General features: G+C 47.1%; 1 protein-coding gene across 6 annotated transcripts in view; it reads left to right on the top strand.

Annotated features, from left to right (window-relative positions):
* LOC147732719 (mitogen-activated protein kinase kinase kinase 5-like) overlaps window positions 1-22473 on the top strand; it is a 1007398-nt gene that overhangs the window by 746628 nt on the left and 238297 nt on the right. For all 6 annotated transcript variants that reach the window (XM_086957271.1, XM_086957270.1, XM_086957268.1 and 3 more), the window contains one exon: window positions 7190-7352. In XM_086957271.1, the coding sequence (XP_086813397.1) occupies window positions 7190-7352 (163 nt within the window). The remainder of the gene's footprint in view (window positions 1-7189; window positions 7353-22473) is intronic.

Here is a 22473-nt window from a genome sequence, read left to right as displayed (position 1 = left end):
ACTGATGTAAAGCCACACGATGTCCGTCCGGGTGACACTGTGTTGATTCGCAACTTCGACAGGAAAAGCCCGCTGGAGCCCCGCTGGAAGGAGCCGAAGATCGTCCTTCTGACCACGAGGACGGCAATTAAAGTTGAGGGCCGAAAGGGGTGGATCCACACGAGTCATATTAAAAAATGTAATGAACTGTTGCCAGAAACTGACTCTTCCACCCCCTCAAAGGACTGCCTCGATCCTAGTGACTTTAAAGTTCTCAAGAGAGAGAAAACTCCCCAAGAGGAGTATAAAACGAAACTACGGTCTAGCAAGTCAGACAGTTTAATTGTTTAAGTCCTCCCCTAGGTGAATCGGTTAAATTAGTTTCTGACATGTATCCCCTAGACCGAGATAGAGAGAGAGAGAGAAAATTCAAGAAACGTGCATATTGTAAATCACTCCGTAGTCACTGTATAGTGACATTATTGGTTATGTTTTTTCTAAGTCTTTTGATTATTGCAGCCAGTATATTGCTGCCCATATATTACCCTATCTTCAAGCGTGAACAATCTGTTTACAATGTCACTGCCGAACATTCTTTTAGTGAATTACCCCCTCATGAGTTATCTTACAGACTTGCGCTGCGCAACAACACATTCATTAGTATGTTACATCACTCCCATCAGACTAATAATGCTACAAACTGTTGGATATGTGGCCGACTCCCTCCCTATCAGAAATACAAGGGAGTTCTGCCTCTTTTCCCATACCCGTTCACTCACAATGGCTCATGTGGAGCATGGTTTAGAATAATTAATTCCTTAGATCCTGATATTGCTGTTTTCGAAGGAAATTGGGTTTGGGGAAACCTGAACTTAGTTCTGCTTAACGCCTGTTATCCTGACAAGAAGGGACTCCCCACTAGGATAGGAACTGATCTAGAAAATGAAGTATATGGATTAGGTAATTATACAATTAACCTTATGATTCTTACTGTTGAATCCGAAGCTGCACCAGTTCTCCCTGCTATGTCAGTATTACCAGTCACAGGTGACTTATGTGTCAGAAAGAAGGGTTCAGTACACTTAGGTCATAGTAAATGTACTACTGTGGTCGAATTCAGTGATCAAGGCAAGTCTTCCTTTAGAGCTACTCGTCATTCCTACTTTGTTTGTGGCCATACCGCATACATACGCTTACCTCCAGATTGGGATGATACCTGTTACATTGCATTCCTTCTGCCACCTGTTTTCCTAGCCCCTCCTGATTACCACAGAAATACAAATCTAGTAAAGAATAGACTCCGAAGAGATCTCCCGATTGTCGACTATACTGAAACGGCATGGGAGCAATACACAGACTTCAATAAAGGTTTTTTCCCCTACTTAGGTACTGTCTTTAATAGTAAACTGATACGAAAATTAACTAGAACCCTCGAAGCAGTAGTGAATGAAACTACCTCCGCTCTAGGCAACTTAACAGAGGAGCAATCTGCCATGCGGGTTGTTGTTCTCCAAAATCGTCTTGTTATTGACGTCATCCTAGCAGATAGGGGCGGAGCTTGTAAGGTCATCGGGTCAAGTTGCTGTGTTTTCATTCCAGAAAACGCGCCAACAGTATATAAAGCTATCACACGTCTTCATAAAATTGCAAGTTTGATACATCAGAATCCAGGCACCTGGACTTGGTCCGGTTGGTTCTGGACAACGTTGACCGCTTGGGGATGGAAGATCCTATCCTTCCTAGGCATTGCCCTTGTCATAGTATTCAGTTGCTGCCTGTGCCTACAGTGTGGGCCAGCGATTTGTGGTCTGTGCGCCACATCATGTATTCCACATACCAGTTTTCACTCAAAACGCGAAAAGAAGAAAGAAGAGCAAATGATGTTACAAGAACAGACTGATCGATTTATGAGGATCGATATATCATGAAGGGTCCGTAGGGAACAAGGAGGGAATGAGGAAATATAAATTTTATGGTCAAGAAATGTTCCCTAACGTGTACCCCACCGTCTCCATGTACGAGCTTAAAGTGCATGTAACTTCCCTCCTGTGCCAGCTATGAAGACGCAAATACATTTGCGTCCAACGTTAACATGTCCTCTTTCAGATCCACCCTGAACGGGGTGAATATTCCGTTCCTAAGTATGCCATGCCAACGTCTTTTTGTGGTGTACTTTACACGTTTTTCAGCTCTGGCGAAGTAGGCCCTGAATTCTGCCATCGAGCTTTCTCCTGCTTTCTGACTCTGAACGCCTCAGCCTGGGCTGCCTCTGTACCCGTGACCTCTGCCTTATTCCCTGCGCGGCTAACGGCGCTTAGCTCAGCCTGCTGCCTGCCAAGACTGTATTCAACCTTCGAATTATCTGCTCCGCTCCTCAAACATACATTCCTGCCTACTAGTTCAAGTAAACATCCTTCCAGCTGCAGAGCAAAGGGCCCGGCCTCACTGTCTCCGTGCAAGTAATTCATAGCTTCTGTTACCATGGTAGGTCCATGCCCCCTCGCATCTCATGCAGACACGTAGACGCCTATACACGCACTCACAGTCAGTATAGAATAGCCTCGGCCCAAGAGACCTTTCCCTCTAGATAATATGGTTCCCAAACATCAGATATTAGATATGATATAGGTACGAGTTGATCTGACATGCCAGACTTCTGTCTCTTTCCGCTGGTGTAAATGTCAAGTCCCCTGCACCCTCCAGCTCCACGTCAATCACACGTCATGCAGCTGCGCGCGCATCCAGACCTCAGATTTCTGCTGACATTGCAAAATTCTGCTATGTACCCACCCACCTGTGACACTTACATGTGACGTTTCTAGCACACACCTCTATGTTCACGCCTAGTTCACGCCTTTTTGATTACGTATTGCTAACACGTGTGTGTTTTTATCTTGTTTCTCTCAGCTGTTACGCCTACTGTATTGGTATTCATTATATGGTTTAAGTATAAAAGTTATGTCTTGTCAATAAAGTATGCTCTATCCCTTCCTGCACCCCAGTGGTGTCAGGAACCCGATATCCGGTACCAGAACCATTCCTTTTTAAGGAATAAAACCCCTAAGAACTCTAACACCACGGACTCTGCGTCTTTCTTTCCGATTGAGTTATTTTTGTTTAAGTACTTACCTGCATAGAAATTAGGACGGTAAATCAAATATTTACCACACATGACTGTATGTTCTGTGGTGTAATTTTATTTGTGTTCCCCTGATGAGGGGTCAGCTGTGGTATATTAACAGCTGGATGGACTGTTGCAGTCCGCATTACATATTGGACTAATTGCCTATGTATTTTTATTAATGTGTTTAGCTGTACTAACAGCTCTTCTCTAGACATTTTTGCAATGTCAGGATGTGGTGTGTAGCTGGCTAGGACCAGCCACGTGGCTCCTGGTCTACCTAGTGGACCGAGCCTGGTAATGTGATCATTATGTTTTAGGGCGCCATTAAACCAGAGCAGGTGCTCTTGAAATTTAAGTGGGATTTCAATCTCCTCGAAAGGAGCGTACTCTCCCGGAGGTTCCTCTATTTTGTAATAGTGAAACTCTTTTGTTATAGCGTTTACCGCTGGAAAGTTTATCCATGAATAGAATACCTCTGTCTGCCGATACTCGTGAGCCTCTATCACGAAAATTACTGTACCACCCTGAGGTGTCAGTCCGTTTACTATAAGTTTTGAAGTTATAGGTTTTCTTAATTGGACCGGGATGATTATAGCATCCGGGTCTGTCTGTAGGAGACTCGAGTCCTCCTCTATTAGTATGGAAGCTAGTCTAACTGCTTCCCTTTCTTCTTCACTGTCTGTCATTTTAAAAATGCAGGCTTTGCAGAGTAGGTCTCCAAGGAGACAAAGATTAGATGCACAATATTTTGGAACACTGTATCCTTCAACGTTGAATAAACCAGAGCTTTACATAGGAATCTCTTCCTACTAAGGTCGGGCGGATTTTAACCTTTCACTCACTCCAGACGTCTATTGGAGTATTTACGGGAGAAAGGGGTCTGTGTGAAATATGCACGACTGAGTTACTCTACAAGTCTTGCGTTAGTTTATCGCCTTACCAAACGTTGGGCGCCATATAGTGTAGTTCCTAGTTTCCCACTAGGCCCTGCGCATTGGAATAACATAAACAGTAGTATCGACGTGGAACTGCTTATATTCCAGGCCTCCACTGACTATGCTAAACTTAATTGGGTTGTGTTACCAACTAGCTCAGAGGTCACTGGAAACTTTCTTCTCTGCATAGGAAGTGATCAGCTTCCTTGGCACAGACAAGAAGGGATTCAGTTTTCCAACAACCGTGCAACATGACAACTTTGCTCCTCAGATCAAGAGTCAATCTCTAGGGTCGTGTGAAACAATAGACATGTATTTCACTCAGTCAGTCTAGTGCAGTTTACTTTCACGAGATGTAGAGAATAGAGAGACGGGCGTGTATCAATAAAGGGTTAACATTTATTGAACAGTCTTTCTTCTCGTACAAGAGAAATGTATTGCCACAATTGCAATAATTGTTATTATAAAAAGTACGTACAGTTAGATAAGTATTGCGAAATAGAACTGTAAAAGCATTGATATGGTTTCTTAGCCATACAATGGTTTAAAAGTAATAAAACATATATACAGTCATATATACATTAGGCTAACATACTCAACTGGTGCTTCTAACTAAGCCTACCCCAGTGTGCCTGACCTAAGCCTAACACGTGAAAGGGGAGTAAGTAAGTAGCTTTAAGTTAAGTTGGTTTTGCCAAGGTTTGTTTCAAGAATTCTCGTCTAAGGGTTTAGTCAACACCATACCTCTGAATAGAATGATGGAGGATTGGTATCTCCTTCAGGGGTCTCTCTCGATATCCCAGTCACCCGCGAGGGTAAACCGGAAGCGCCGTGACTGGATTTCTCTGCACGAGAAAGGCAGCGGCTTTCTTCAGCGCGTCGAGGAAGGAGGGGGGACAGCGTCCGCGGGCAGCTGGAATCTGCTGGATGTCTTCGCAGAGGGACGTCTGTTCAGCTCCTTAAGCGTACTGCACCATAGTTCGCGCTGTAGCGGCGATAATGGTAATCAGCAGCTTCACCACCACAGGATAGCAGGCTGCAGCAACAGAGTGCTAGATTTACCAACACAGGGTCATGCAGGCAGCCAGCATCAGTAGCTCGCAGCTCACAACAGCTCCTAACCGGGCAACAGGCTCGCATTGCTTAAGGCAACGTTGGTAATATTTATACCTGACAGGTGCCGGGTTTGACGCAAGTTTGCTGGACATAAGACGTCAATTAAAGATGTCACTAGGAAGTGATAGTTATCAGTTGCTCATTAGAGTTCCATTACTAATCAAAACATAGCAAGCGGGGATTTCCAGGTTTGCTAAGTTTTTATCTTGTTGAAGAACTCGGAGTGTTATCTAGGAATATCAGATAGTGACTACTGCTCTGTCATTGCACTAATTGGTCGCAAAGGAAGTGGCAGAGAGTCATGCTGGAATGTGGCTCTGTTCGTGTGAGGCCAGAGATGACTTTTCAGAAAATCGCACTTGAACGGTTATGCCAATATAGGGAATAAATGGATTTATAGCCGAATAGGGGCATAAGGTCACAGTATCGATCAGGAACCTAGATAAACACGCAACACTATCACCTAAAGGAGGAGTCACCATACCTAGTGACTGGAAAGACTTCTTCGAAGAAAAACAACTTTCAAACATGCAGACCCAACACTAGATGGCAGGAGTATACAAAGCATGTGAATCTACAGCCCTACATGCCCAGAACAGATGATTACTGGGTAAGTAACCTAATCCATACACACACACATCATGCATCAGTGGACTTTCGCATGAAAATGGGGTGCAGGGGATACCACTTCCTTTTGCAAAAACACACATTGCTGACATTATCCGAAGAATTACACATGGAAAGGTTCCCTAAGGAAATAAGGCCCATAACACCGGACACTATGCATTTTATCAAAATATAATATGTACAAAGATCCATCCCTGGATACTCTATGAACAGTCTCAAGTGCAATGGATTCCAACAAAATGTTCCATACTTAAAACACGTAAACTGAGACCCCATCACATACTTTAGTTTCTGAAGGCTGAATTCTTTTGGCTTATTTGGATGAAGAGGCGAAGCAGCACAAACCTCTTTCACTCAGTTACCCAGCTGCATATTTTTGATTAGAAGAGAAGGTAGTCCTGCTCCTGAAAGTACATTGCTGCCTTTTGCCCGTCTGTTTTCTTGCCTGGGTGATGCAGTTCTGTTAGAGGACCCGCTGCGTCATGATCTTGGCTCATCTTGATAGGGCATCTACTACTACACTTATCACCGCTTTGACTGGTAGGCCACCCAAGGAAATTGGGCAGTGGTGAGGTTTCAATCTCATGGCCTATATTTAATGCGTTTTACTTTATCACAGCACATGAGGCATGTTCAACACCTCACCACTACGAAAATATGAGTTGACTGATGGGCAGGACTGATATGGAGACTCAAAATTGCTTTATATAGGCTTTACTTTGAGGAATTAGATTACAGGCTTGCATCGGAAATTATTCAGTATATTTATTGCTCAGCCTCTGGAAATTCATTGCCTGGGCCTGCTGTCATAAGAACAAGAGATGAGGAACCCTCCCCACTAGAACAAGAGATGAGGGAATCTCCCCAAACCCAACAACCACACATGCGCAAATACACAAACTACCAGTAAGGCAGATCTGGTGGATAAATCAAACCAGAAGAAGACTTGAAAGATGATCAGTCACGGAACTGCCAGACATGAAAAGTAGAAAGACTACTAGGAAGCATAGACGGTGACGCCTTAAAGCAACTTTTTTGGTACAGGAACTGCCTGAAGAAAGTTGCCAAAGAATCAGTAACACTCTCCATGGCAAGGAATGTTCATATTTAAATACAAATAACAGAAGCAGGCCTGTTTGTTTGTGATGTCTTCATTGCTGGTTCGATTCACACCCAGTAGTATAATTGATGATGCAAGATTCATCTACACTTTCTATATTTAAGGTTCCACCAACGTTTCATTAATCATAAAAGGTTTTCACACTTGGGTAATGGATAGATTATCAAATACTGTTGAGCAGGTGGGTCCCGCAAATGCTCACTAGCTTAACCATGACACAAGTGCAGATTATTTCCTAGATTGAACTAAATTATATATCTGTGTTGTATTTTTTCCTTGACCCCTCAGAACCCCGACAGACCTGGGTACTGAGCTCACACCCTCATCCCTGGAGGAAACCAGTGGAACGTTCCTTCTGAAGAAGGAGAGCGAACGTAGAGCCACCCTGCACCAGATCCTGAGTGAGGACATGTCCTCCATTGTCACAAGCCTGGTGGAGTCCCAGAGTGAGGTGGGTGTTGAGATGCACACTGGCGACAGGACATTGTGGATTGTCATGCACATTTACCATGATTGATGTTACCCTGACTCCTTTGTATGGAATTTTGTTTGTGTAACATTTTCTTGTAGGTCGGTTAGTTGAAGCACAAGATGGCTCCACCACCCTTTATATGGTGATCCTTAAGATGCTTATTCCATCTACTCAGTGGCTATAAATCAGTTTTTTTTGTGTTTCCTCTTTAATGCCCAAGTAGATAGAAAGAATGTTAGTGTCTGTGATGCCCAAATTGGCCTGAGCCATTCAAAATGGAGATCTTGTCCACCTGATTCAATTTAGTGAGCAGTAGGCCAAACCCGCCAGACCAGACAGCTGGGGCAACCTTCCATTGGACCGAAGTGGAGTCTCTTTTGTCAACCTTCCCCACTACTCTATCTTTCGCAGCACCTGCTTCCACACCTGAAATACCACTCTAGTGGTGGAGGGCAAGGCCTTTCTCACTGATGCCATGTATAAGATAATATGGATATTATTGGCCTCCATACATCTCCGCTTCACCATGTAGGCGCTGTCAGACCTGTTTCTGTACCACCAATCATTCAATATTAATAAATGTGCGGCCATATAATATAACTGGACATCAGAGGTGGCCAATCCGCTACAATGGGCCCTGGAAGCACGTCCGCAGTGCCACTCTAGAGGTCTTTCCTGCCCATAAAAAATACCCCAGGGCCAAATTGACCTGGCAAAACTACAACGGGGAGACAGGGAAGGGATAGTTCTGCAGTTGATAAAGCAATTGTGGTAATGACACCATCTTGAAGATGGCCGACCAACCAGGGAGAGATAGGGGCTTATGCGACCAGGCCTTCAACTCTTCTCGCGCCCCCGTCCACACCAGTTGAATATCATGCTCCCATGTGACATCCATGCAATCCGACTAGAAAACCCCCAGGTATCTCACCCCCATTGTAGTTGTCTGCACTGCCGAGGCCCAGGAGCGGAGTTCTGCTCGTGGCCCCAAAGCCCACAAAGTAGGTTTACATGGATTCATAAACAGACCCGATGATTCCCCAGAAATGTCCATGAACCGTCCTATTAATGTCAGTCAAAAAAACCAGGACATAGTCAGTGTATAGGGCAATACAGTCTTACAACCCCTGCGCCCACTCAAAGCCGGATACCTGTGCGTCTATTCGCACCCATGCCGCCAAGGGCTCCATGGCTAAGCCGAAAAGAAACTGCGACATTGGACACCCCTGCTGAGTTCTCCTGCCCACCAGGAAGGTGAAGGAGGCAGACCCTGCAATGCGGAACGGGGCCGTGATGTGTGTATAACAATCTCAGATAGGATAAAAACGGTGGACCCATATTTAGCCGGTCTAGGACAGCAAATAAATACGTCCAACTAAGGGAGTCGAACGCCCTGTCCATGTCCACAAGGAGAAGTGCACCTGGCACAGCAAGCCCCCGAATAGTGTCTATAGCAATGTGAGCACACCCAATATTATGCCTTGTTGCCCTCTGGGGTATAAAGCCAGCCTGATCCTGGTGAACTATCGAGGCGAAATGCGGATGAAGGCGATTAGCCAAGGCCTTGGCCAAGGTCTTAACTTCTATGTTCAGCAATGAAATGGGGCGATAAGATGCATGCCGGTCTAGGGGTCGCCCCGGCTTGTGAAACACTACCACCTCGGCGTGTCTTCAATCCTGTGGTAGACAACAACACTCTCTTGCCTCCTCCACCACTCGAAGGAAGTAGGGTCCCAATTTATCAAAATATTTCTTGTAAAACTTGCATGGATACCGAGTTTAGGTCACTCAGAGCCACACCCAGCTTCTCCTCCCTAAACAGAACGTCTAAATCCGCTCGAGCAGCATCCAAGAGGGTCTGAGGTGGAAGGTCTGCTAGGAGCCCATGTATTTGCTCCGCAGACAGTACCTCCTGTGGGATATAGAGTGCTACATAATTAATGTGCGAAGTTCTCTGCGATTGCAGAGGCATCTCCGAGCTTCCTCCCATCAGGTCCTAAAATCCCAGGGCGGACCAGGGGACGCATGGCCCCCTGGCACAAGCAATGAAGTAGCTTGCTAGACTTGTCCCCCCATTGGTAAATCCTACTACGGGACCCCAGCCATGCCAAACGGGCCTCATCTTTCATCAAATCTACATGTATTTGTCTTGCCAATATTAACTGACAGCACGCTGTGGTGCCCCCTTCCTCCCTCGTCAATAAGATGGGCCTCGGTCCTCAACAGCGCCTCTTTTCTAGTCCGAAGCTGCTGCAGAGCAGTATGAGATATCTACCCCACATATGGTTGACTTAATTGCTTCCCATAGGGGGGTCGGCCATGGACCCAATATTAACCTCCAAATATTGATCAATGGCCAGGTCAATATGGTCTCTGTATTGTTCATACTGTAGATTCCACGGCGAGAGACGCCATCTAAAAGGTGGCCGCGCAGGGCCGAGCTGTATTGTTAAGGGGACCGAGGAGTGGTTCGACAAGCCCCTCGGAAGAATGTCTGCCTCCCTCACCCTTCCTACCACCCTCAAGGGAACAAATAGCATGAAATGAGTTGTGTACTGAGGAAAAGTAAGTATAGCCCTGCTCTGCCTCATGCAACCCACGTCATGAGTCCAATCCACCCAACCTTGTCGCCAAGGAGCATCATTTAGTAGTCGGACAGGCAACGGAAGTCCTCCCAGTCTCCAGCGGTCCCGTGCCACATCCATCACATCATTCCACTCACCCCCTATAACTGCCAAGCCAGAAGGAATCTACACCCACAGAATCATAAGGCGCTCATCTAAGGTCCAAGATAGGGCCGGGGGCCATAGACACAACCCAGCACCACCTGTTCCTCATAAATAGTCCCCTGAATAAAGACGTACCTCCCCTGCGTGTCCACCCCTGTCTTGGAATGTGTATATGGGACCCGTCGATGGATAAGAATGGCCACCCCCCTGGAACCCCTAGTGAACCCAGAGTGGAACACTTGTACAAAGGCGTACCGAAGTAGACAGAGGGCCTTCGTGCCCAGCAAGTGTCTCTCCTGCGACATCAGGACATCCGCCCGGTCGCGTTTAGCCTGCCGGAGGCTGGCTCCCCTCTCAACCTTGTCCAGCGTCTCTGAACATTCCAGCTCACAATATGGATACCCCCGCAACACGCTGTTGACTAGCAATTTGGGACGCCATGTACATTCCGAGCAGTATCAATGAATAGGGTAGGATGCAACCAATAATGAGACCCCGCTTCGCGGTAGCAGCCTAACTGTGCATTTATATATGAAACAAACAGCTTCATCCTGGCACATGAAACAGTTAGCATTTAGAGTGCAGGTAATAGCCCTACATAGTAACAAGACAGTGCTATGAAAAGAACCAAACCACCCAACAACTCCCCACCCCAATACCTCAAAACTGCTGAAGTATCGATGGCGGCGACTGCATCACGAGGGCACCACCCTGCCCACCTCCACCAGTGGATCCTCTGGAGCCCACCCATAGTCCACAGGCTGTGCCCCGGACCTCGGACGGTCCAACAGAGGAGAAGCCCCTTACTAGTATATTTGAGATGAATGGTTGAAGAATTATCTTTATTTGATTACTGAAGGGAATTTATATTCTTTCACTTTCATTGGAGCCATCCTAGATGCAATGCTCTTCCAAGCCATCCTTCCGCCTCAGTGAATCCAGGATATTTTGGCTACAGTCCTGATACTAAGTCTTGGCTCCAAGGCTTTTGGGCCTTTTGGCCTCCTGCATCCTACCCTTTTACCACACCAGGTGGTTCATGTGGGCTCCACAGTGGGATTTGAAGTCGCAGTGGGCCTAGCACCAAGGGGCCTTATCAGAGTTCATCCAGGTATCAAAGGAGACTCCGGAAGATCTGCAGTGGTGACTGCTCGACGGGGATAGGACCGGTGGCAGACTCATCTCCTTACCCCACCCAGAGCTAACTTGTGACTGATGCATCGTTGCTGGTTTGGGGGGGGGGTCATGTGGGAAAGGTGGAGATCTAGGGACTCTGGCAGAGGCTCTCCTCATCAACTTGCGAGCCATTCACTTGACACTGAAAGCATTCCTCTCAACCAACAAGGGGTAACATGTGCAGGTTCTTACAGACAACACAACTGCCATGTGATATAGCAACAAACAGGGTGGTGTGGGGTCGGTGGGTGGTTCATTGCCAGGTGGTCCAGCACCTCTGGAAATGGCTTGAACGCTTAAGGCATCTCCTTGATTGCCCAGCTCCTGGCAGGATTTTTAGCTGCCAATGGAGACAAACTGAGTCGACAGTGCCTAGAAGATCACAAATGATAGTTACACTCTGGGTGACACAGGGCATCTTCCTAGAATGGGTAGAACTCTGGTTCAATCTCTGCCATCGCAAAGAAGGCACATTTTCAAAGGTTTCACGTGTAGGAGTTCCCCAGGTAGTCCTCCCTCATCAGAGTCCTTCTGTTAGCATTGGGGTTCCGGACTTCTGTACACCTTTCTGATCCCCATCCTTGCTCTCGAAGTGGTTGGTTTCATCTTGGCAGACAAGCGTCCATCTACCAAATATGTGTACTCTGGACGCTAGGAGATGTTTGTTGTCTGGTGTTTCTCTCGACGCATGCACCCTCTGAATACACACTTATTAGATTTTCTCCTATTTTCTCTATCTGTAGCCCAGCAAGGCCTTGCTCTGTCAATAGTTAAAGGTTATGTTTTGGTGTTCATACTTTTACCAGATCAGCCATCCCTCTTCAAGTTGCCCGTTGTGATGCATTTTTGAAGGGGCTAATCCAAATGTTCCTGAAACAGCATTTGTGATGCTGCACTGTACTCTTCAGCTGCTTACCATCAAAACAGCATTCCTCATTGACATAAAATTGCCAGGCAAGTGATTTCAAGTGCATTTCCACCCTAAAATGTCTCTTTTCGTGTTTCTATGTGCTGCCTCACCCATCCAGGAGATTGTTAGCTTCTACGTGGATCAAACTAGTGAATGCCAGCAGGACAACCAACTATTTTCCAGCTTTTGTTGGTCCAAGAAAGGAAAAGCAGTGTAGAAATGTACCATCGCCAGATGGTTTCTTTGGTGCAAAGAAAGAAAAAAGTGTGGGAGCACCATCTCCAGATGGATTGCACTCTGCATAAAGATTTTCTATGGGCTGGGGGGAGCTAGGTGGCGCACGCGCGGAAAGCCGCCGTGGTGTGAGGCTCCCGCAGCCTGGCACAGTTATCCTGTACTTATCCTCGCCTTTATGACTGTCAGTGCCCTAAAAACAGACCCCAAGTGAAGCCCATCGTGACATCTGTGTGCTAAGTTTGCAGGCGCTCGCCTGCAGGATTTGTTTTGTTACGGTTCCCGAAGTGAGTGCCCGGACTCTGCCCTTGCCCAGTGTGGAGGTGTCTGGTGGGCGCGGCTGCCACGCAAGGACCGCGGTGCCGACATGGTTGGCAGGGCCGCGGTGCTGCACGGACAGCGAAGGTGTTGCGGTGAGTGACATGGGAGCAGGAGCGGCAAGCGTAGACCTGTCGGCGATGTAGAGGTTCCCGCTAGATGCGCCGTGTAGAGGTGACCTGTTTGTGTGCACCCGGGCAGCTTGCGGCCTCACACGGGTGGCAAATCGGCCATAGGTGACTGCCATAATTGATGAAAGCCCTCGGCGCTTGCCTGGGACACGTGTGTTGAGCATAGAAGAGGCACGCAAGAGACTCTCAACTTTCAGAAGCACTGCAACTGAAGGACACGCGGTGCTAGCAAACGGCGCCCAATAGTTATTTTTTTGAGCCTGAGGTGAGGGTTTGAGTCAGGGCGCAGTATTTTCCTACGCAAGGCCGGGCGGATCTCGCAACTACGGTGCTTGCCCATCAGTACCCCTTGGGGCATCAGGGACATGAGGCAGGGGGAAAGACTTTCATGCACCACGCATCCTGGGAGCTAACTGACCATCTTGCGCTGTAGGTTGCAGTAGCAAAAACAACAATTGATGCCACTGGAGTCAAGTTATCCTGGCTGAAGACGGCTGATAGCCAGAAACTGGTCCTAGGATGCTTGATTCTGGTCCAGGGAAGACATGACTTGGCTGTTCAGGCTGGACTGTTCCCATGAGGCACAGAGTCAAGACTGATTTGCATATGGCCATGTCTGAACTGGAGTGGCTTGTTGAGCAAAATAACGATGGATTAAACCCAGATCTGTGACTGGGGGTGAATGTTTTGCCATTGTGCAACATTCCGTCCATCATCTTGTGTGTTTTGCTGTTCACCCTATGTGGGAAGGGTATGCCCAGACGTGGGTCCCGTGCTCACTAAGCCACTGGAGTCAAGCTATCCTGGCTGAAGACGGCTGATAGCCAGAAACCGGTCCTAGGATGCTTGATTCCGGTCCAGGGAAGACATTACTTGGCAGTTCAGGCTCGACTGTTCCCATGAGGCACAGGGTCAAGACTGATTTGCATATGGCCATGTCTGAACTGGGGTGGCTTGGTGAGCAAAATAAGGATGGATTAAGCCCAGATCTGTGACTGGGGGTGAATGTTTTGCCATTGTGCAACATTCCGTTCACCATCTTGTGTGTTTTGCTGTTCACCCTATGTGGGAAGGGTATGCCCAGATGTGGGTCCCGTGCTCACTAAGCCACTGGAGTCAAGCTGTCCTGGCTGAAGACGGCTGATAGCCAGAAACCGGTCCTAGGATGCTTGATTCCAGTCCAGGGAAGACATTGTTATTGTTATTGTTATTGTTATTTTTGATTTGTAACTTGGCAGTTCAGGCTGGACTGTTTCCATGAGGCACAGGGACAAGACTGATTTGCATATGGCCATGTCTGAACTGTGGTGGCTTGGTGAGCAAAATAACGATGGATTAAACCCAGATCTGTGACTGGGGGTGAATGTTTTGCCATTGTGCAACATTCCGTCCATCATCTTGTGTGTTTTGTAGGTTGCAGTAGCAGCGCAGCAAGATTGGCGAACGGGGGTCCTGAGAACTGCACTGAGAGGAGGCAGACTGCGGGGGAAGGGCTGAGCAGTTGTTGAGCCAGGGACCCCACACAAATGGCGGATCGGCCATAAGTGGTGGTCACTACTAGAAAGTGCTACTGACTCCTGTTGGTACAGCGCATGATATACCCGAGAGGGGCACACCGGGGGCACTACACAGCAGGCAGCGCCACTCATCGGAGAACACGCAGCACTACTATACACCGCTCAGACTTCATCCTAAAACTAGGGGCGAGGGTCTAGAGCAGAGTTCATTGAGTGGAAAGGGGGAGTGATTCATCGTGCGGCAGGTACTCTGCACCTGCTGGGTTGGCTCCTGTGTGTCCACTGAATCTTGCGGGTACAACTGCTGGGCATCGGAGACTTGGGAGCGGGGGTACAGGCTGCCTAAATTACACATCCTGGGTGGCCTCCTGAAGACTGTACTAGGTGCGCACTGACAAGCATTCCTGGACACCCGCCCCCCCACGCCCCCATCTGCCATTGCCTCTAGTGTCATTATTGCTGCCTGCACTGAGAGCATACTGCTATAAAGGCGCAATGGGCAAACCTGATACGTGCCTGCACGCCTCACATTTGAGGGAAAAAAGGGCCCACAACAGCAGGCTGCTGAGGTGGATACTGGCCTGGAATGCTCAGCGCAGGACTCACACTCTGCATCGGGCAATGGTATGCAGGCAATTCTACAGGAAGTGAGGCAGGGGTTTGCAAATATGGCTGATAAGATGGATACCCTTTCTACACGTATGGATGCGATGGTCCATAAGCTCGAAGGCCATCAGACGAGAATCAAGGAAGCTGAACATCGCATATCTGAGACAGAGGATACCACGAGCAATCTCCACAACACGGTCACGCAAATTGACAAACTGCTCAAAATAATAGCCGCGAAGAATGAGGACATCGCGACGCGAAGTCGGAGAAATAACATCTGAGTGATAGGCATCCCGGAAAACACCAACACGGGCAGGCTGGAACAGTACATTGAAAAATTGGTATTGGAGGTCGTAGGGGTGGAATTGTTGTCTCCACAATTGATTGTTGAAAGAGCCCATCGCTCACTTGGACCGAGACATCCGCCAGGTGGCCCCCCGTCCCATCATAGCATCCTTGCTGAAATATAGAGATCGCGATGTGGCCCTTAGGGTAGCCAGGGAACGGAAGCAGCTACATTATGAAGGGGTTTAATTCACGATGTATCCGGACTTTACCGCGCATGTACAGGAGGAGCGGCGCAATTTCCTTCAAGTGAAACAAAAACTGCGGCAGGCTCAAATTGACTATGCCCTTCTTTATCCAGCACGCCTCCGGATCACTTATCAAGGCAAGCAAATGTTCTACGTCAACCCCAGCAGGCAGATGACTTCCTTAAACAAGTTACGAAGCGGGCTGCTGCATCCTCCGCGCAGGGGGGCTCGCCAAGATCGCAGTCGCCATCATCGGACTGAAAACTGAGCTGGTGGTAGGCTACTTGGCAGGCCACTTCCTAGGTACAGTTAAAGGCGCCCTGCGACTGAATGGAAAATGCCTCTAATAAGCGATAAATGACACACTGGGGCATCCAATGGGTTGGTGCGAAGGCATTGCTGCATGTAGGCAGGACGAACGCAGATGACGTTCCCAGGCGGGCAAAGGGTTACCAGTGGACCACCTAGTTGTTTATCTCCCCCCCCCAACGGGTGATCCCCCCCCCCCCTTTTATTCTGTCTCACACGAGACCTGGTCACTGACCATTAAAGTGTATGACATGAGTTTGGTTACTGGGTATATGGGAGGGGTGGGATGTTTAGTACTGGCATGATTTGGGATGCTTCAGTGGGTGGGGGGGTTGGATTGATGTACTTTATGTTAGACACAACTCAGGGCTTGTGTTTTTCTCTGGTTCTTCTCATGTTATCTGGTTGTGGTACAGCGTGAAGTGGCACTTTAGCTGTTCTTCTATCATGACGGATCATGGGGGATCGCTTGGATAGAAACTCTATGAATATACTATCCTGGAATGTCTGGGGGATCCGAGAAAACGCAGGCAGATATTAGCTTATTTAGATCAGCAGCCGATAAATATAGCGCTGCTCCGGGAGACTCACATAGACCCAAGATCCCCGAGTACCTTTGCTAGCAAGTGGGCAGATAACAGAGTTTTTTCTTCCTATTCGTCGTATGCTCGTGGCACAGTTATTCTGATTAAGAAACGAGCTCCCTTTGCATTGGCGGGTGTCTTCGCTGATGCAAAGGGACGTTATGTGATGATATGGGGTCGCCTAGGTAGAGATTATGTGACTATAGTTAACTGCTATGGCCCCAATATTGACACGCCTGATTTCTTTAACAGCATATGGGGCAAGGTCATAGGCATAGGGTCTAAGCATGTCATTTGGGGAGGCGACTTAAACGTAGCATTTAATCCAGTTCTGGATCGGTCGAATGTCTCCCCACATCATTACACTAACTCTCAGGCGTCCCTTCAGGGCATAATGGAGGAGGGGGGACTGATAGACAGTTGGCAATACGCCCACCCACTGGTCAAAGAAGGCACGCACTTAACGGCGCATGATGGGACCTGGGTGCGCCTGGACTATTGTCTTCTCTCCAGGGGATTGGGCCTGGCCATTCAGAGAGTGTTCCACCTAGCCAGGACCTTTTCTGATCATTGATCCGTTAAACTAATACTTACAATTCCAGGCTTCGACACACCTAGGCCTAGCTGGCGGTTACAGCCTGCTGCTTTATTGGACACAGTATTTCATTCTGAGCTGGGGGAAGAGATGAAGGGCTTTTTCTTACGGAACAAAGGCTCCGTGGACAATGTGGAGACCATCTGGGAGGCCTTTAATGTCACAATACGGGGATACTGTATAGCAAAAAGTTTTGGTGTACTGATAGATATACACACCTGACTCGGGGCGTTGTAACGGGACCTAAGATGACTTGAGGTGCGGATGGGGAATGGGGAGAAAGGCCGGGTGCAAACTGATTTTCGGGAGAAATTGTCAGATTATGAAGACACTGCAGCACGCAAGACTAAATTTAGAGGACGGTATTGGGTAGCTCGGCGGTATGGAGAGGGGGAGAGACCGGGAAGAGCCCTCGCAGAGGCGATCAGACGCCTACGCTTCTCTACTCATATCCTAGAGGTAATGGGGCCAGGTGGCATTGTTCATAGTTACACCTGACATTCTTCATGCCTTTACATCTCACTATACTGCGCTGTCAACCACACAACGTAGTGGATCACTTGATATGGACAGTTTTTTAGGAGACGTTGTAATTGGATTGCTTAGTGACACACAGAGGAAGTTCCTATGCCTACCATTTGAATTAGACGAAGTTCAGGAGGCGATATTGCAGCTTAAAAATGGGAAGGCATCCGGACTGGACGGCATCCCTGACGAACTTTATAAGCAATACATAGATATCTTGGCTCCGGTCCTTAGGGAACTCTATGAAGAATCTCTTGAGAGGGGAATACTTCCCCCTTCAATATGTGAAGCACTGATCACTTCTCTTTTGAAGCCAGGAAAGGCCCCGAAGGTATGCGACTCCGACAGGCCCATATCCCTTATAAATTGTGATACAAAAATACTGGCAAAATTACTGGCCAATAGGATAACTCTCTTATTGAATAAACTCATCCTACCTGATCAATCGGGATTTGTCCCAGGTAGGGCCACGAGCCACAATCTTTTCCACCCTTTTTTCTCTAGAACAGAATGTTGCCCCTGCCTTCCCACTGGCCGCAGTTTTTTTAGACGCCACAAAGGCATTCGATTCAGTGGAGTCGTATTATATAATTGGTTTTGCAACGCATGAGCTTCCCTAACTTGTTCCTCTCTTGGGTTCAATTTTTATATCAACAGCCTACTGCTAAGGTGTTGATCGATGGTCATCTATCCCCGACATTCCCTATTACAAGGGGCACGAGGCAAGGCTGTCCGTTGTCCCCATTGCTTTTTGCCATAGCGGTAGAACCACTAGCGTTTAAACTTCGCCAGCACCATCGCGAGCGAGCGTTTCGTTGCTGCATGAGGCAAATTTTGATATCCCTTTACGCAGATGACATTACTCTATATGTTAGAGACCCCCAACAAAATGTCAACCTTATTTTGCGAGAATTTCTCATGCTTGGTAGATTATCCGGGATTAATATCAACTGGAGTAAGTCCCAGTTTTTTCCCCTAACACCCACGATTGATAGATTTGCTCTGGATTTCTCACTGGAATGGTGTGGCACTGATCTGCACTATATGGGAATCCAGCTGACTGCAGACAGAGAAGCCACCATACGGCTCTATTATGGTACAGCTATAACGAAACTGGCTAATAATATAACTCAATGGATTCACCTCCCTCTCTCATTGACTGGCCGGGCCGCTCTCACCAAAATGGTGGTCCTTCCACAATTTCTCTATTTATCCATGAATATTTATTATTATTCTGGCTCCTATTTGTTTTTTAAACCTTACGCACTGAACTGTTGGGCTTGTTGTGGGGAGGAAAGCAGCCACGACTCCAATGGTCTATTCTGACGAGGCTTTTTAACCAAGGTGGGTTTGACATACCCGATTTCGAGATTTATTTCCTAAGTGCACAAGCGCATTATGCGTACTATTGGGTCGACCCACCCCCCAGGTATATTCAGCAGGTTGCCACGGAGGACTGTCTCGCGGACCCTATTACACTCGCTGGTATAATATATGCTCCTACCCGCCACGGGCGACTCCACCTACAACGGTCACTGGCTAGGTGGATGCCTGGCATCGCATCATAGCCAGATCAGGTGCTCTGTTGCTATACTCTCAACGGTTGCCACTGACTTATCATTACAGTATACCACTGCTGCAGGAAACAGTATTTCACAAGCTATGTGCTAGGGTCAATATTGTCACCTGGGGTGATCTGTTTCAGGACGGCATATTTCGATTTGCAGATCACTTATTTCATGATGAGCCTCCTTCTCCTTTAGACTATTTCTTATATGTCCGCCTACGACAAGGCCTGAGAACAGTTCTCCCTGATTTTCCGCAGAAGCCGGCTAACCTAGTGCCTTTGCACCTACTGCTTGGCTCTCCAGACGGTAAACATTTGGTATCACAGTTGTATAATAACATACGTATGCAGCGAGCGGTGGTCTCAACCTCGGTGCGTACAAGATGGTCCGTAGAGTTCGGTGAGGAGATTTCCGATGAACAATGGGAATATTGCTGCCTACAGACCTCATAGATTTCCTCTAGTTGTAGACTCCAAGTTATACACTACAAGTTTTTACATAGTCTGTATTATACTCTGGCTAAGAAATTTTGGTTCCACTTATCTGACTGATTGCTGTGAAAGGTGTGGGAGGCCGGAGGCTGACTTTCTCCATCTGGCGTGGGAGTGCCCCGGGGTGCAGGACTACTGGGAACAGGTATGTGTGGCATTGGGGAAAATGATGAACAGCATGCTGTTGAGGGATCCACGGGTGGCGCTTTTAGGCAACACTGCGCAGATACCAGCATCGTAAGTTCTTGGTGCTGTCCTTATTACTGGCGAAGCGCAGAGTAGCATGTCGCTGGGGCAGAGGACGGGCTCCGAAATTCAAGACTTGGTTAGGGGATCTACTTTACTGTCAGGAGCAATCCAATGTTTATGCCGAGATGCTGCCTCTAGCCTAGGTATATTTGGGGTCCACCACAAGGCTACCCCCTTTTAAGGGAAGCAAAGGGACCGGACACTACTTTGCTAGATGTTTTGGTCTAATTACGCTTTATGGGCAGTCCTGATGGGCACTAACGCCTTTCATAAACATAACTAAATGTTGTTCCCTTAATACACTGTCTCTATGCATGGACCCTCATTGTATTGTCATCTCTGATGGACTACCCCTAAAGTGTGCCCTGATGCATTACATATGAAACAGTTTCTTCCTCATAGCCACGGATAAGCATACATGGTGATATATAATTCTGCCTTGTCTTGCATTTTTCTGGTTCAACATTCACCTGTCATTATGATGTGTATGTAAAGATTAATGTGACTGTCATGCTGGAAACTGTTACCACAGGATCTTCAGTAAGAATGCACCACCTGTCGAACTATGTAATGTTTATGGTCCTCGACGTTGCATCCCCTTAATATGTCTTCTCCTTTCCTTGTTTCAAAGACACTTGTAATGTTCATTACTTAAGATGAAAAAGCAAAAATAAAGGTTTTAAAAAAAAAAAAAGATTTGCTATGGGCTAGTCAAAAAAATAATCCCCAGAAGGTCTGCTAACAATATCGGAGCGAAGACTGCTCCACTGTGCTGGCCTAGGGCTGCATCCCGTGTCACTGGAACCAAGATAAAACCGGTTGATGAACTTATAACAAGGGTGAAAGCGGTCCTGGGTTGCTTGTGTTCTGGTTCAGGGAGGAGCTGGCTTTGCAGTTCGGACTGTACTGTTCCCACTGGAGCCCAGTCAAGACTGATTTGCATATAGCTGGGTCCAAACTGATTTTGCATGTTGTGCAAAATAATGATGGATTGGGATGCGTCCCTGAGTAATTACCAGTTGTAGAGATTATTTCAAGCATTTCACTCATCACTTTTTGTATACTTTAATGTGTCGCCCCCTAAGTGGAGGAGTATGCCCAGACATGGGTCCTGTGCACAATGTCTCACTGTAACCAAGCTGATAAGCCAGGGGTGAAACCAGTCCGGGGTTGCTTGTGTTCCGGTTCAGCGATGACCTAGGCAGTTCGGGCTGGACTGTTCTGCTTGGAGCATGGTCAAGACTGATTTGCATAATTAAATTAAATAATTTTATAAAGTGCGCAATAGCCAAAGGTGTCTTAGCGCTAGACGGAGCTAATGAACAGGATAAAACCTAGAACAGGACAGGTCTTAGACAGCTATTAATCTATTGGGTAAATAGCCAGGTCTTCAACTACTTCCTAAATTTCTGCAATGTAGCCTGCGAATGTCAAGCAAGCGGCAGAGCGTCCCGCCACAATAAGAGAACGTTCTTACCTCCCATTTCACTTTGTAAAGTCTCAAGATCTGGCCTTTTGAGCCAAACTCGACCGAAGTTTCCTACTTGGGGTATACCAGGAGAACTATTCCTGGAAAGATGTGGGTCCGGTCCAGTAGAGGGCCTTATGAATTATGCACAAGGCCTTAGAGGAAATCCTTTTTTCCACCTGATGCCAGTGTAGCATGTGCATTAGTTGAGATATTGATGCAAACTATGGAACCTTCAGCAGCACTCTCGCTGCCGCTGTCTGCAATGATTGCAGTTTCCTTATCAGATGTTTATGGGTACCTAGATAATAGACATTTCAGTAATCCATCTTAGAGAAAATAAGGGCCATCATCACTGTCTTTTGTACATCAAAAGGTATAAATGGGAGAATTTTTTAAAGAACTTTCAGCATAAAAAACCTGATGCGGTAATAGCATTGATTTGGTCTACAAAGCATAACCTAGTGTCAGAAATTACTCCCAGATTTCTTACTTTCTGGACTGGCCTCGGTAACATGCCCAAGTCCGAAGGCCACCATGATGCATCCCAAAAAGTGGTCTCATTTCCAAAGAGCATGACCTCCGTCTTTCCTGAATTCGGCGTGAGACAGTTTTTCTGTATCCTGCTGGCAGCATGGGACTTAAACATACAGAAATTGCTTGCCTCCTTTTTGGCATCCTATTAAACAGACACTACTATTTGCGAGTCATCTGCTTAAGAGAAAACCGCCAGACCATAACTACAAATAAGATTAACAAGGAGTAATATAAATATTACACTAAATGGGGCTAAGAGCCTAACCCTGAGGCACAACACCAGGTTGACGGAAAGACCTGGAACTTTAATTTCCCATCTCTACCCAATGCGGTCTGTCTTTGAGGAACAAGTTCAACAATGTGAGGATGTAGCGGAGAGGATGTAGCCTTACTGCTAGAGCGGTCGACCTCAAAGCTGGGGAACAGGGTTCGATTCTCAGCAAGGACACACATTGATTCTGGGCAAATCACCTAATCTTCCTGGGTCTAACAAAAATGAATGTGTCCATCTGTAACAAAACTGGTCCTCATGTAAAACGCTCTTATACCCGATATCTTCGGGTCTAGTATGTGCTAAATAAAACTCGTTAAAAAAAAAAATGCTAGAGCAGTGTTCC

Source organism: Lissotriton vulgaris, chromosome 2_1 (assembly GCF_964263255.1).
Source record: "Lissotriton vulgaris chromosome 2_1, aLisVul1.2, whole genome shotgun sequence".
In the NCBI taxonomy this organism is placed as follows: domain Eukaryota; kingdom Metazoa; phylum Chordata; class Amphibia; order Caudata; family Salamandridae; genus Lissotriton; species Lissotriton vulgaris.
Note: the sequence above shows the minus strand (reverse complement) of the source record. Positions and strands in the feature narration are given on the sequence as shown.